The 16619-nt window shown below is 27.3% G+C and overlaps 1 protein-coding gene across 3 annotated transcripts in view; it reads left to right on the top strand.

Annotated features, from left to right (window-relative positions):
* The first annotated feature begins 278 nt into the window (after window positions 1–278).
* The window catches only part of LOC136080674 (A disintegrin and metalloproteinase with thrombospondin motifs adt-1-like), a 157492-nt gene continuing 141151 nt past the window's right edge, over window positions 279–16619 (top strand). For all 3 annotated transcript variants that reach the window (XR_010638590.1, XM_065797621.1, XM_065797620.1), the window contains exon 1: window positions 279–416. Coding sequence is in view for 2 of the 3 variants with exons in the window: in XM_065797621.1 (XP_065653693.1) it covers window positions 390–416 (27 nt within the window). In the remaining variant the exon portion in view is untranslated. The remainder of the gene's footprint in view (window positions 417–16619) is intronic.

Here is a 16619-nt window from a genome sequence, read left to right as displayed (position 1 = left end):
AAAAAATTGTCTATATCTAGAATTTTCTAGAAAAAAAAGTAGAGAGCCAGTGCCCCCTGGCCCCTCAGTGTTTTTGGCTCTGATTTAAAAAATTAAACTTTATAAATTAAATTTGATAATAACTTCAACATTATTTTGAATAACTTATTGTTTCTTAAGTTTAATAATTAAGATTTTTTTTATCTTTCTTAAAAATTAATGAAGCGCCTTATTTATTTTGAGGTTGTCGTGTCTTGTTTTACAGTTCGCAGTATATAGTTTTATGAAATATTTATTTTAGGTTGCACAACTTTTTTTCAGATAAATACCGAAAAAATTACACTTCAAAAAGTTACACAAATTTTAGAAACATCATAAACAACTTTGTTTCTACTTAAAAATATCGTGAAATGAATACTTTGGATTCGTTTATTTTGGTATGCTTTATTTTTTATTATTTCGTTTTATATGTATGTATATATATATATATATATATATATATATATATATATATATATATATATATATATATATATATATATATATATATATGCATATATATATATATATATATATATATACATATATATATATATATATATATATATATATATATATATATATATATATATATATATATATATATATATATATATATAACTCTATAAAAGTAAGAGATGTCAAAAATTAATTTTTCTAAATTATTTTGTTGCTGCCTTTTACTTCAGTTTTAACATAAATGAATATTTTGATTAAACAAACAATTATTAAAGTAAATAAAATCATTACTTTTATTATATATAAGCAAAGTAGTATCAATTGTACATATTTTTTTTTCATTATCACTAAAATATGTAATCATTATGTGTGGTGATAAATAAAACAAAAAGTTAGGCATTATACATGAATATAGACATTATAAAGAACAATTTGTTTTGATTACTATTGAAAATGTGAAATAACTTTATAGCCGAAGCGGAGCAGTAGTCGGAGTTTTTGCTTAGAAGTCTATAGTTTGATACCGGCTCTGGTCAGACAAGTGCTATTGTTAAGGAGGGAGACATAAACTCCTTGATTAAATTGCTTATTCGGGGATGATCTATGATAAGACCGTATTTTCTTCATAGAACACCCTAACAAAAACAAAAAAAAGTCATTGTAGTGATTGTGGATTGTTGTGAGTGCTTTATAAGCAGTAACTTTAGATTATTAGCGAATTCTACAGTAAGCATAATACGGCGTTTTTTTTCTATTTTATCAATAACTCTCTCTTTCCTAACAACTCTTAAAGCAAATATGACCTCTTTTTCATACTTTCTAAATCTGACACTTATCACTCAGAGTTCTTAGACATTTCAATAGAAAAAAAATATTTAATATATTTGGCGTTTTACTAGATGAGAAAATAAGATAAAAAGAGCATAATAATCTAGTAGAGAATAAAAATTAAAAAAATACTGAACTTATGTACAAAACAATATATTTTTTGGATTAAAGCTGTTTAAATTCTATCAACTTTTAGTTTATCCATAATATTTATATTTAATATTAGCTATATTATTTGTTGTAGTAGTACCTGGGCAAGCACTTAACCGTCAAAATTAAAGTGTCTTAAAAATCTATAACAGGTCGTCTTATATTTAATGTTAATACATACACCTGTGATAATTTACTGATTACAAAGCTTAGCATGCTTAAGGCTTATTAATTAAATATTTAAATTATTTTTTCAGAATAAAATATTGCATGTTATTGCATATTATTATATGTACAGAATAAAATATTGCATGCTGCCAAATATTTTAGAAGACTTTTTTCTATTATAGGTCATAAATATCAAACAAAATATTTGTTGTGCGAGTATCCGGTACCAAAAACGTTGTTAAAACAACCGGAATTTTCAATAACGTACCAAGGGTCATATGCGTGAGACTCATTTCTTCTAAATAATAGTTAAACTATATCTTTAATTGAAGCTTTTAAAAATTAATCAAAAAAATAGTTAATTAATTATGACATACCTCAAATTCTGTTTTATTTTTAAAATATATTCTTTTTTTTTTTTTAATAACTTGTAACTCCGTTTCATAAGAAGCGCCAGTACATTCATATTATTACTTGTATTTAAATTTTAAATTCTTTTTTTTTAGTGGTTTGTATTCAGAATAAAAACAAAAAAATTTACATATTAAAGTTTATTTAATACGTAATCATACAACCTGTTTGATAAGACATTTATTTTGATCACATTCTAACTAAAAATTTTTGTAATTAATTTCTTACGTAGATTGCAAAAATATGAAAATACAGGAAAAAAGAGAAGACTTTCATGATTTAAAAAAAAGTTGTATCCTTAAAATAAATAATCTAGTTTTTCAATCAAATTTGTCATTCACTTGAGATCTTTTTATGTTTTAATTTATTCATAAACATTTGGATTCACTACTTTGCGTCAGTTGTATTTGTCGCGGTTTCTAACTGTAATTTATATTTTTTAATATTTTAACGTTGAGACACATTTTCCGATATATTTCTAATTTATTTTATTTTATATAAATTTTAAATCTTCATTTATCAAATGATTAGGAGATTAAGTATATTAGCACAAGAAGTTGTTAAAATTGACGTTATTTCCAAAGCCTATTGCAATGAATGCAACACTAACGCCCAATTTCAATGTTATTTGTAATTGTGTATGCAAGTTCAAAAACTTTATTAAAATACTTATCAGTTATTCCACCACTGTCTCCTTTTCATTACTCATAATACTTATTTTTATAAACCGCATTTTTGTACTCTTTTCTGTAGAAGAAATTTAGCTTTTTTTTTTGCCTGACTATATTTCAAAGTAAGTAATTCAAGTAATTCAATCATCCAAGTTCTTTAAAGCATATTTACAAACTATTTTTACGACTATTGAGCAGTAATCATATTTAACTAAACTTTCTAAAATTCAGTTTGTTGCAGACTTTATTAAAAACAAGCCCAAAAATAACTCAGTGAAAAGGTAACTTGTATTATATTGTATGATAAATTTCATCATTTACTTGAAGATTTTTGAAGAAGATTGTTTATTTTGATTAAAAACTTGTATGTTACTTCTTGTTGCAATAACTTTTATTTTATTAGATATCCAAATTTAGTTTACAAAATTTAAAGCTAAGTATTTTCTAGCGGAGTAAAATAAAAGCAATTTTTTACACTAGATAAAAATTAGTTTAGTTTTAGTGCAACTATTATTTATTTTAGTTTGAATTTATTCTATCAAAATTTTAGTTGCATAAATTTCAGTACAAAGTTGGGTGACTACGCAACTTTGTGCTGAAATCTATGCAACTAAAATTTTGATAGAATAAATTACGCAAAGAATACACTCCTAAGATCTCTACTTGGAAACTAATGGAAGTAAATACTCATAAAATTCTAATTCTTGTTTATTTTATTTTTCAAAGTTTTTACAAAATCAAGTAGATTTTAGTTCTTTTTATAGACCTTGCGAGGCATATGGCACAGATAATCAGAATATTTAAATAAAAAATTAGAAAACTACGGAATCAAAAAGACAACCGTAGCTCAGTGGGGCAGAATTGCTTCATAACTGGATATTTTACTAAAACGAAAAAGGCATTATGAAACATTTTTTGGTGGTAATGTATAAAAGAGACTCTGGTCCATATTTTCCACGTGTATTATTTAGGGTTGAACTGAACTTGTAGAACTCATACTATGCCGAACCCATAATGAACCTCAATTCTTTTGTTTAAAAAACAACTCGCTTGAGCGTGTTGTTAGTACTACTTTGCTTTTATAGAGTTAAAGCTGAAGTTTGTTAAGAGCTCCTCATTTTGTTCAGGAGTTCTTCAATTTTAGGTTTGGAGCTATCTTTTGCAATCAAAAAATAATTCTAATGGGCTTAAAATATATATTAATTGGTGCATTTAAAATATTTTATTTTTATTTATTTTTTTCAAACAATGTGTTTTTTGTTTATGTTCTCACTCGGATACAGTTTTAATTTTTTTTATTTTTTTTTTATTTATGAATTTGCTGATGATTACAGATTGTGAAACTTTTTTACTGTTGCACTTATTGAGCCCTTTCGTGTGTATAAGTGGAAATGTGTCAATTACATCAGTAGAAACCAAGTAACGAAACCAGGTCATGAAAGCATGAACTAATGACCTTTTCTTTTTTTCTTTTTTTTGTGCGACCTGTTTATCGCAAGTTTAAACGAATAAAACAAATCGAATTTTTGACTTTTTTTGAGTGACTTTTTACATTAAATTCGAATTACTGTAATTTGTATTAGTGAATCGATTAGAATACGTTTAATATTATTTATTCATGCAAGCTTTTAATTTTCTTCTTTTTTCTATTAACACTAAACGGTTTTTTTTTAAAAATTACTCAAAATTTCTCGAAAATACATTTAAAACGTCTGACAATTGTAAATAAATGTTTAAAAATCTATGGAGTAATTTTTATTTAGTCTAACAAGTGCCCTTAAAGTAGTTATTTAACTTTAAAATCCAGAACAATAAAAAATTACTTTTGTCCAGTTTTTAAGCTTTTCTTCCCTACTGTGCGTAGTGTGGTTTAAAAACTACTTATTTTTGAGAAAACAATACGTTTTATTCATTTATAAAATAACTAACAATATGACAAAGACTTGCAGCGCCCTAAACAAATATATATAAGGAACACCATGGAAGTATAAAACAGATAGAAGTTCATCAAGCTGCAAACATCAAGGCAATTTCAAGTCGTCTCTGGAGTATATTTGTAACCGACAATAAAAAAAACGACTTTCACAGGAAAAAAAACAACAAAAATTCACTAATATGATTTTTATGAAAACGTTTAAAAAATTATTTAAAGGTACACTACTAAGTTTTAAACATTATTATTGTAAATATTCAATAAAATGTTCATTAAAACTTGGTAGTTAAATAGAACCAATTTTTTTTAAAAGCACATGTTAGTTTAAGGTTCTTTTCTTGCCTCAAGTCATGACACGACATTAAAAAGACAGCTAACAAAATTTTTAAAAAATCAAAAAAAATATTTTCTAAATTATTAAAGCATAAATTTTTATTAGTTGTATATAATAATACCATTCATGCTTGCAACACTCCATTCATTTAATTTAAAGTAAAGAAATAGTAGATATTTGCGTTTCGTTATTGCCACCTTAAATGTTTATACTTAAATATTATTGGCGGAACTTCAAAATGCTTTTCTTAAATTATTATGAACGTACCTATTTGCATCAATGTGTAAAGATTAAGCGTTTAAGTACAGTCTTGATGAGGTTTTCTTTTTGTTTAAGAAACAAAAGGTTACAGGCCTGGGTGCGAATTCGCAACACGGATTCACATTCTGAAGTCCAAAATTTGCGTCAAGTTTGCGTAAGTTTTGCTTAATTTCAAAGTTACGCGAAGTCATATTCGCAAACCTTGAGTAACCAAAAACTTACGAAATTCTTAAGTTTTAAAGTAAATTATTACTTACGCAAAATGTCTAAAAAACGGTATTTACAACATTTTCCTAAAAAATGCTTAGCAAACTTCACGCAAGAAAAGTTACGTCTGCTATTTTCTGACTTGAGTTTGGTGTAAGTCATCTAATAATATTAAAAAATAGCGTTTTTTTAAATGTAAAAGATTTCAGATTTTGTTTCTTATTGCCAATAAAATATAATTTTATATTCATTTTAAACTTCTATTTGTTAAGTTATTTATTTAAACCCGTAATACGGGTTACGGTCGGTCTGTTACTTAATTTATAGTGACCGTTTTCCAGAATTTAATGTTGCGAAACCTTAACTAATACCCTTTTGGAAAAACGCCTTCAAATTAAAAAAATAAACCATCTGTAAAATTAAAATAAAAAGTAGGTGGAGGTAAAATAATTTACTAATTATTTAACGTTATTTCAGTAATTTACAACTGACATAGGTCATTTTAGTGTATAGGTCATATCAGTGTATGGCAGAACCATTATCCTAGACATTACTAAGTTCAACACAATACGTTTTTAGTTACTGACACAAAATAATAACACTTTATCATGCTTTAAATTGACGAAAAAGTAAAGCTAAATTCTTGTTACATTTTTTATAACATGAACTTTAATTAATAAGATTAATATGAAGTGAATGTAAATTATACATAAGTTATTAATTGTTTGGTATCCCCTTGATACATGTTTCTTTAAAAAAAGAAATTGTCTTTAAAATGTTAAATGTACACAACTAAACAAACTTATTATAAATAACTAAGCAATTAAGTACAAATATGTTTCAAACAAAAAAAAGTTAATTTTCAATCAAACATGTGTATAATAAATTTAAAAAATATGTATATATATATATATATATACATATATTATATATATATATATATATATATATATATATATATATATATATATATATATATATATATATATGTATATATATATAAATATATATATATATATATATATATATATATATATATATATATATATATAAATATATATATATATATATATATATATATATATATATATATATATATATATATATATATATATATATATATATATGTTGCTTTAATGCGTCCTATGACAAACCTAAAATAAAAATTGTAACAGATAAGAAGACTTATAAGGAAAAAAAAAACAAAAAAAGTCTGGAAAACAATTTACCTGCTTTTCAGTAGCCTGTTGTCATACTTGTTGATGTCATGATGCAGCTTGTCGGTGTTGTTTAATGACGTTATTTCATGTTGGCTTTTAGTAAACTTTAGTTTAATTTAAAAGACATCACAATAGACATAAAGAAATTTAATAAAAAACGCAAAAAAACAAATGCTTCAAGTTTTATGACGTTATTTCATGTTGGCTTTTAGTAAACTTTTATTAATTTAAAAGACATCACAATAGATTTAAAAAATTTTAATAAAAAACGCAAAATAACAAATGCTCCAAGGAGCCAAACTAAAAACATTAAAGATAAAAAATCAAATTGAGATATAAATAAACTGCATTTATAAAGTTAAATATATTGTTTTGGCTTATAATAACTTTTAAAAGCAGTGTTTTCAATAAATTAAATTACCTATTAATTTGTTTTTAACAATAGAATGTAGCATTATTATATTATGATAATTGGGTATCATGTACTCTCATATTTTTAGTTAATGCAAACTTCTGTACCGATTGCCAATGCAAAGAACATTTTATACACGGTTCTACTATTTCAGCTGGTTTTCCTCTTTTCAAAACAGGCAAAATTTCCCTCAAGTCACCATCAAAAAGAATGATTTTTCCTCCAAACTGAAAATTGTTGTTGCAAATATGTTTTAACAACCATGCAGCTGTAGCAGATTTAAATCCCCTACTTATGGTTTCAGCATGCAAATAACTATAAGTAAAGGTTTTTCCACTACCAGCTGGTTCATCCATGAAAAACAATCTAGAATGTTGATTTTCTACACTTGGTTGCTCATTCAGTGCAGCAAGGATAGCATAACATACATATAATTGATTGACATTAAGCAACAGTCTCATTCAATTGGCTTCGTGAATAGATTGTTGAACATTTTCATCAAAATTTTTTAGATTTAAGCCTATAAACTTATCAAAAACAGGCAGATTGTAATCAGCGGTAAATTAAATCTTCAATCATTAAAGCTTTGCATGTATTCCAGAGATGTGAAGGATTATCAGGGTCACAAAAGGTCAAAATAATTGATAATAACTGTCTAATTTGCTTTGGCATGTGTGTTAAAACCGCCTCAGAAAGAATATTCTGCTATTCAGTGTCATCTTGCAACAAACCTTTCAAAACAAATGCTTCACAAAACGTTTCAAGGACAAAACCATTAACAGTACGCACATCCTCCCAAGAAGTTGCTCTTTTTGCTTGCAAAAGTAACAGTCTAAGAAAAAAAAAATCTCCAGTTGAATTAATTTTATACATTCTTAATATCACCATATTACCACCCCTTTATCGAATCTTCCATTTACAATGTTTATCATCAAATATAAAGTGAAAAAGCATGTCTACATACAAATAGCAATGTGCACTTTCATTTTCAGTATTTAACTTAAATCATGCCATTAGGTGCGTTTCACGTTGAGCTGCACAATCTAACGCCAATTGCTCTGCTCCTTCTCCAAAACACACTAATTGATTTTCAGGTAGATGAACTTTAAGGCGTATAATAGTGTGTGACATATGACTTATTGGAAACTCAAAAACTCGCCACAATGCTTCAGGTGCACTAACATAACGACTATTTAAAAAAGTGTTCACTTCATCATGATTATTTTGTTCATTTAACATTATTTGAGCTCGATTTTTTTTTGATAACAGTGGATTGTAAGGTACCACCCAGCGATTATCTACATTGTTACCTTTAATAATATTAACCAAACCATTATCACGACGTCTATAGCGTGAATAACCATTATGAACTGCCACTGTAATAGCATTAAAATGTTTTGGATTGTTTTTGCTGCACACCCCATCTTTCATCCTGGGAGAATTTGGATTCAGTATGCCACATGGACCGTGAATCATGCAAGTTTTACCAACGTCATAAATGTCTCAATTTACAATCGGTTCTGGAATTTCTACAGATATCAAATTATTGATATCATGTGCTGTTACAAGCTTATCATCATTTGCAAAGTGAAGTAAAGTATGAACATGTGTCAAACCACGCTTTTGAAACTCATTAACCTGAACATGTTTTACAACTTTCTTTAATACACCGTGCTTAAAAATGTCATTGAGAAGGTTATTTAATTTGAGCTTAAATACTCGAATAACCAAGTCAGGTCTATCATTTGCTGTCTGACCTGGATAAAAATTTTCAGTTGTCTAGCACCATTTTGGGTTGCAAGTGAAATAATTAAAAAGATCTGGTTCACCATACTTTTTAATTATAGCCATAGCATCTTCAAAGATTTCTTTTAAAGCTCTAGGACTTCCTACATAAGTTGATGGCAAAACTACAACACGCCCTGGTCTAACATTATGATCATCTTCAAGGTTGTACACATGTTCGTGTAAGACATCATACTGCTCGCTTCTCAGTTTGTTTTGGTTATTTCTGATGAAAGCAAGGCGCTGGCTTTCAATTTTAAGATAAGCATCAACAGCATATTGCTTTTATATTTTTATAGAAAAAAAATTTCTTATTAAAATTTTATAATTTTAATACTGAGATAATGTAACATGATTTCTAACCAATGTAGCATGTTCAGGGTTGTGAACCAATTGATTATGCCAACCAGCATTACTCTTCGGAAAAAACAGAGAATAAACCATAGGATCTAAGTTGGCAGACAAACTTGACATAGTTTTAAGAGGATGACCTCTTGGATAAATAACGATTTTCCTGGAAGCAGGCGGTGCATCATCTTCACCAACAAATACAACTGCAACATCAATATGTGAAGAGAGATTATAGCGACGTCTACCTTGCTCTTCAAATAAAGACATTTTAACAACTGACACTGAGCGACCTTCTAGAGCTGTTTGATAAATTTCTTCATCTTCCACTTCAACCATGTTTTTAAATGTGAAAGCAAACAGGTTTTTTCAACTAGTAATGGTTTGCAATCGAAACATTAAATCATTAAAACAAAGATAACTACCACTTTGTTGCATTCTAAAATTTACTGCTGTAAGTGGATCATAGATTTATAATTGACACTATATTGGCGGAACATCTTGATTTGGTCTTAGATTACCTATACGATGAAAAACTTGACCACATATTCTAAAACATGGCGGCCCATGATTTATGGGTTGAACTACATATGCCTCAAATGAAGCAAAAGGGAGACAGGCATTATATTTTCTAATATATTTAAAAAAATATAGATTAGCATTTCTATCTGCATAATTTCATTTAAATAAATTTTCTAAATCTTGTGGAAATGATGTAGGTTGCGACAAAGCTACCTTTCCATTATGGCAACATAAAATACGTGTTTCATCAAGAAATTACTTAGCACCACAATGCTGACAAATATAATTCATTTCTCCTAAATAACTATAATCTGTAATAGCATTGCTTTTTGCTAAACAATGCATTCTTTCGTATCTAGCAGCAATTCTAGCATTTTGTTGATTAGTAATTTCATCTCGCCTAAGCCTATTTATTTCATTTCTGCGACGATTATTTTTAACTTGCCTAACCAAGCTCTCCTTATTTGAGTTTAAATTATTTGCTGCTTGCCAAGCAGCATTTCTAGCATTTTGTTGATTATTAATTTCATCTCGCCTAAACCTATTTCTTTCATTTCTGCGACGATTATTTTCAACTTGCCTAACCAAGCTCTCCTCACTTGAGTTTAAATTATTTGCTGCTTGCCAAGCAGCATTTCAAGCATTTTGTCGATTATTAATTTCATCTCGCCTAAGCCTATCTCTTTCATTTCTGCGACGATTAAGTTGCCTATCAGCATTTCCATTTTCTTAACTAATATCTGCTTATAGCCTAATATCATCCATTTAGACTTTACTTTTAATCGAAAGTAGTAACAAAAAATTTTAAACGAATCGTGAAGATTGCGATCTTTCCTATATAATTTTTTTTTTTTTTTAAATATATATATCAGGTAGGGAGATGTTTGAAAAAAAATTAGATTAGCAAATAATAATAAAAAAAATTGTTAAAAACATCCAATCCTAATAATAAACATACTGCTAACAAAGAAAAATTAAAAAAAACGTTGTAAACCCTTTTTTGCATACTTAAATATTACTTCTTCAAAAAAATTATTAGTAAACTTTTTTTAAAAAATCACAAAACTTTACAATATTTTATTCTTCTTTTACCACAAAATACATTATCTGATAAATCTAAAATAAAAAATGTAACGAATAAGTCAATAAATAAGAAAAACATTACAAACAAAAAATGAAAACCAATGTACCTTATAGAGAAAAGCTGTTGTGATTTACCAGAGTAATATTTGTAAAATATTATTATTTCATCTTAGCTTTTACAAAATATTTATTGCAGGAACATCATGATTCCAAAATATTTATACCAAAATCATGTAGTAAACAGCCCTTAAGACAAAAAAGCAAATTGAGATAAAACAAATTGTATGTATGACGAAATAAATTGTATTGGCTTTTAGTGAATGATTAAAAACAGTGATTTTTAATAAAATAACCTATTTTCCATTTTTAACAATAGACACCAACATGAAGATAAGCCAAATGTCTATGAACTCAAAAGATAACAAAAAAACATCACAGCAACAACACACTACAACAGTACGCACCATAAATTAATATAAAATGTATATAACATAACTTTAGTAAGATTACATTTATATATAGCAGAACATAAGTAACAACATTTAGCAAAATGTTATTAAAATACATTATTATGTATTTTTAGAATAATTGATAATAAAGGCTTGAAAGCAGCTAGACCTAGAGCAGTAACAGTTTGACACTAAACACTATCATGTAACCCTCTGTTATAAGTACATCACTTGGCCGGCAAAGTTGACAAATCTTGCTCTACACGTTTACCAAGTCACAGCACTTTGAAAACACGAATACAACATAATATAAACATATGTTCCGACTATAAACACAACAAATGTGTTTAAATATGTATATAAGGTTAAATATATACCATATATACATGTTTGATCACATTTTTTAAAACAATTATATAACATATATTAAAATTTTTTAAAACAATTATATAACACATATTAACACACACACACAAAAAAATAACACTTTACATTTTATAAAAACACATTCTTAAGAAAACTATAAACCACTTATTACCACATACACATACGTATCAAAAAAGCATATATGCAAACAATAAACGTGTACAAACAAAAAATTTTAAAATGACGCGAGAAAATTTAAAAAGATTCAAAGTAAACAAAATATATATTTACAAACAATACTTTTTACCTTCTTTTTTTTATCATAAGGACTGTAATCCTCATAACAAAATTTAACCTTTACATACAATAACGTGTGACATGCCATGTCGGTTTTGGCACTGACCCAGTTTTAATTTATTTTTCTAAATTTTCAAAAAAAAAGAACGAATATAGTTAATAGCATCACAGAAATTTCAAAGTAGTAATAACCATTTTATGGAAATAGCATTAGTATAACTTTAAATAACATCTATACCCCTATTTTTCTTCTAAAAAGTAATAAAAAAAAACTGCTAAATGAAAAACTAAAACAAACACAATATAAACAATTTAAAATATTAAAATCCTTTCTACGTTAAAGCCTTTCTATTTTATGTAATAAAAATGTATATATATAACTATTTTATATACCTACTTCAATTATAATATGATCTTAATGATTATTATCATCTTAATATGATTCTTTATGTAATATCTAAACTAATATTTAAATTTCAAAAGAAAAAAAGTTTTAACTTGCTTAAAAGATCTTTCTCCAATTACCGCATTTTGAGAACGCGCTCTTTCAAAGCCTAGTAACTAATGAAACGACGTTAAACATTAAGTATTAAACATTAAACGTTAGCGTTTCTGTAGAAATTATATTAAGATAATACAACTATAACTTTTTTTTTTTAACAGCAACAACAATAACAATATATTTATCAAAAATATAGAGGTACTACATAAACTTGTTTTATAAAACTTGTTTTCACCTTAACTTTAAGGTTAAAAAAATATACATACAATCTATATAATGGAGGGTTCACTCTATCGTAGCCTAGCTAAAAAAAGGAGAGCAACCATAGTATGGATATACCATATAGTTTTGTGTTATGCCAACAACTTATATAATAAGTTAACTTTATAACTAGTTATTGTCATACTTTAAAACTATATGATGTATCATATAGTTTTACTATATTAACTTATGGTTTTATCTAAACTATACTACCTATACTACACTATACAAAAATATATACAATAATATTATTGAAGCATATACTTTAATTTGCATGACTAGCATAAAGCGAGAGAGAGTCTCTCTCGTTTTATGCTCTGTGAAAAAGAGGAAATATGTGTGCTAATACAGATGCAATATTTACAAAAATTGGTGACTTGTTCATTAGTTTTTCAAATATCAATTTTTTTTTTATTTATAAATGAGAAGAAGGCTATTTCAAAATACAAAAATGGTAGAATTATATCAGAGCAATCAGGCTATTAAAGTAACATAGTATTATAAAAGTTATATTAAACTTACTTTGAACAATGATTATTTTTTTCGATGATTTCAGTTATCCTGAGGTATTCACAATATTAGGATTATTTTGAATAATAATGCTTTGTTGTAAATTATTTCAATTATAGAGAGATAATTTTATCTATGACTAGTTTAAATTAATAAAAAAAAGAGCATTGTTTTTCAAAGTCGAATTTCTTTGTATATAATATTGTTATTTGCAAATAATAAACATATTCTGTAATAGTTTAAATTTTTTTGGTAGATCTTTTATTTTGTATTTCTATATAAAATCTCATTGTTGTAGTTTATTTTTGAAAAGAGCAGGAATTCCATAAAAAATTCTTTGATACAGCAGTTTGTCCAAATTGAGTGCTTTTCACGGTTTAATAGAGTTTTTATTTGTTGCTGTTAAAATAGTATTGTAGTTCTTGAAATGATTCCACATTGTTTACACTGGTTTTGGCTATTATATTGTACTCTATTTGGTGTTTTAAAAACCAACTACAATACTTGCTGTTGTTATTTAATCAATACTTGCTCTGTCTATGAGTCAATGATAGAGGAAGTATTGATTCACAGAATATATTTACTCTATCCAAGTATAAGAATAATGTTTTTATTTGTGCAAAAATGGTACCATAAATTCTCAATCTGAAATATCACTAAAAAGTACTAATAAAAATCAAGAGGATTGTAATTTAAACTCAACTTTTATTAATTATGTTAGCAAAACTGAAACTGTATGCATCGAAGTTGAGAATGTAGATTTATATTGACAAGATAGTCAACCAACAATAATATCTTTTTATAATATGTTATGGAAAAGTTGTTCAACTGTTATTTTATATGCTTTCAAAATGTTCCTTATATTTCTGACAAATTGAATTTTGTTTATAAATAGTTTCAAAAACTAGACTCCAATCAATAGTGCTTCTTGAATTTATTGAAGCAATTTATTTATTTAATGAAACTGTCATTCCCTATAACAAATAAAAGTGTTGTTGATTCATGCAATAAAACAAGACCACTAAAAAAAATTTGACAATTGTTATGATGTTTACTTATACCCTTGTGTATGAGTAGTGAGAATGTTAAATTATGAAGTTAAAACAAAATACTTTAGTTTAGCTCTTCCATTATTTTATGAATGTGAAATTTTATGCTAAACTAAAATAGTTTGTTTAAACTTTCTGAACCTATGCTAGACAAGTTGCATGATCTGAGCAGGGGTAAACCCAGACCTTTTTTGGTACCATAGGACCGGTATGAGCGCCAAAAAAATTTCTTTAAATATTAATTTATAGTTGTTTTTCGTTTTCTTTATGTTTTAGTTACTTTATTTTGCCAGTGATGTTTACAAATAAGGTAGGCGACAGGGTTAGGGTTTTATAACTCGCCACATCAAAAATAAAAATCTAGGTTCTTGCTAAGAAAGAATAAATAAAAAGCAGAGACTAAAAATAATTGATTTTTAAACTATTCAAATAGAACTAGAATAACTGTAGTATACAATTAATTAAAGGATTAAAAAAAACCAATGGGCGTTCACTGATGGCATTATACAGGAAGCCATATAATTATCTTATATTAGCTTAGGATATTACAATTTATATTACCCATTTGGGTTTAGGTAAATATGCCCCAAACAGTTCTTATTAAGTGCTTGTAATGTTTATTTTGAATTTAATAGATATGAAGACATTTTGTTAATAATTAATATCTTATTTAAAAAACCTACCGACTCTAATTTGGTCAATTTTTATTCCAATTTTCGAATATTGATTATTTTTCTAATAGATACGCATAATAGGTTGAAAGACTTTTTATGCTATATAGGCTATTATTTTTAACAGTAATTGCATGCATATGCTATATGGGGCTATTCAAATAATACGAGACACTTTTTTTGCTAGACTGTTTTGCTTAAAGTTTACTATTGTGATTAGAATTTAAGATTAAAAAATTTTGTCATGTCACACAGTTTTTTTTTATTAAAATCTTTTTTAATTTAAATCTTATCTCAATTAACAACAAATATCGTAAAAAAAAAAAAAAAAATTGGCTGCTTGGATACCGTCACCACAATAAAATGGTAACCAAGACGGAAATAGAAGCGCTAATCAAGAGAATATCTGTTCTTGAAACAGCGATTGTTGTGAAAGATAATCAAATTGTGGAATTAGAGAAAAGAGTTAAAACGCTGGAGGACAAAATAACAAATGCTGTGACTTCAACAGTGAACATTGGAAATGATTGGGTTAATGTGGTGTCGCGAAACGCAAAAAAACAGAAAGAACAACTAGTTGTAGTTAACGCAGCAATTAATGAGCAGGAGGAGCGAAAGAAACGCGAAAAGAACGTCATTACATATGGAATTAAAGAGTCGAGCAAAACTGAGAGCAAAGATAAAATTGAAGAAGACAAGAAAGCAATTGAGGACTTACTAAAAATAATAGGAAAAGAAAATGTTAAACCGATACATTTGAGGAGATTCAAATTAAAAAACGCTGCCAAACCAGGCCCGATTCTACTCGAGTTATCCGAAGGCGAAAAAAATCCTCTCTTACTCGCGTCAAAAAAGCTAAGAGAAAAGCAAGATTTTAAAGAAGTCTATATATGCCCAGACTTGACAGAGGCCGAGAGACTACAGGACTTTGAGTTGAGGAAGAAACGAAACGACTTAAATTCGAAGCTTGATGCCAACTCGCCTATTCGATATGCGATTCGTGGAAACGAGATTGTGCGATTTAAAAAAAAATTATGGAGAAAAAAAAATGAACGCGAAAAAAAGCGAAAATTTATCGTATTTATCCTGTATATATTTGAACGCCACTTCACTAAACAACAAGTTTGAGGAATTTTAAGTATTGTGTCATCTGAATGAATCAAACATAATCGGAGTAACGGAAACATGGTTTAGTGAAACTTCAATTACGTGGGTGGAAAATTTTTGCTTATATCGTAGCGACAGAAAAGATGGCCGCGTGGGCGGAGGAGTTTGTATTTACGTGAATAGCGAAATATCGTCTTATGAAGTAAATGAAAAATGGCTATTGACGACTGACTTAGAACAAATCTGGACTGTACTAGTTTTCGGGAACGACAAATATTTGGTAGGATGCATATACCGACCAAACGATGTGGTAGATATGGAACTGTTCAGAAATGTTTTCAGAACTGCAAGAGAATATGTGGACAAACATGGTTTTAAAGATCTTTTAATAATGGGTGACTTTAATTTTCCGAAAATTGAATGGTCAGATGGAGCAGTTCATGCAATAAATTCCAGTGAACACTCGATAGAACATCATTTCTCGGAAATAATAAACGACGAATTTCTAATTCAGCACGTCGCGATACCTACTTTTCAACTAAACGAATAAAGGTACGAGAATACATTGGATTTACTGTTCACAGTAAACGAACAAAG

This window comes from Hydra vulgaris, chromosome 05 (assembly GCF_038396675.1).
Source record: "Hydra vulgaris chromosome 05, alternate assembly HydraT2T_AEP".
Classification (NCBI taxonomy): Eukaryota; Metazoa; Cnidaria; class Hydrozoa; order Anthoathecata; family Hydridae; genus Hydra; species Hydra vulgaris.
This window is presented reverse-complemented; position numbering and strand designations above follow the sequence as displayed.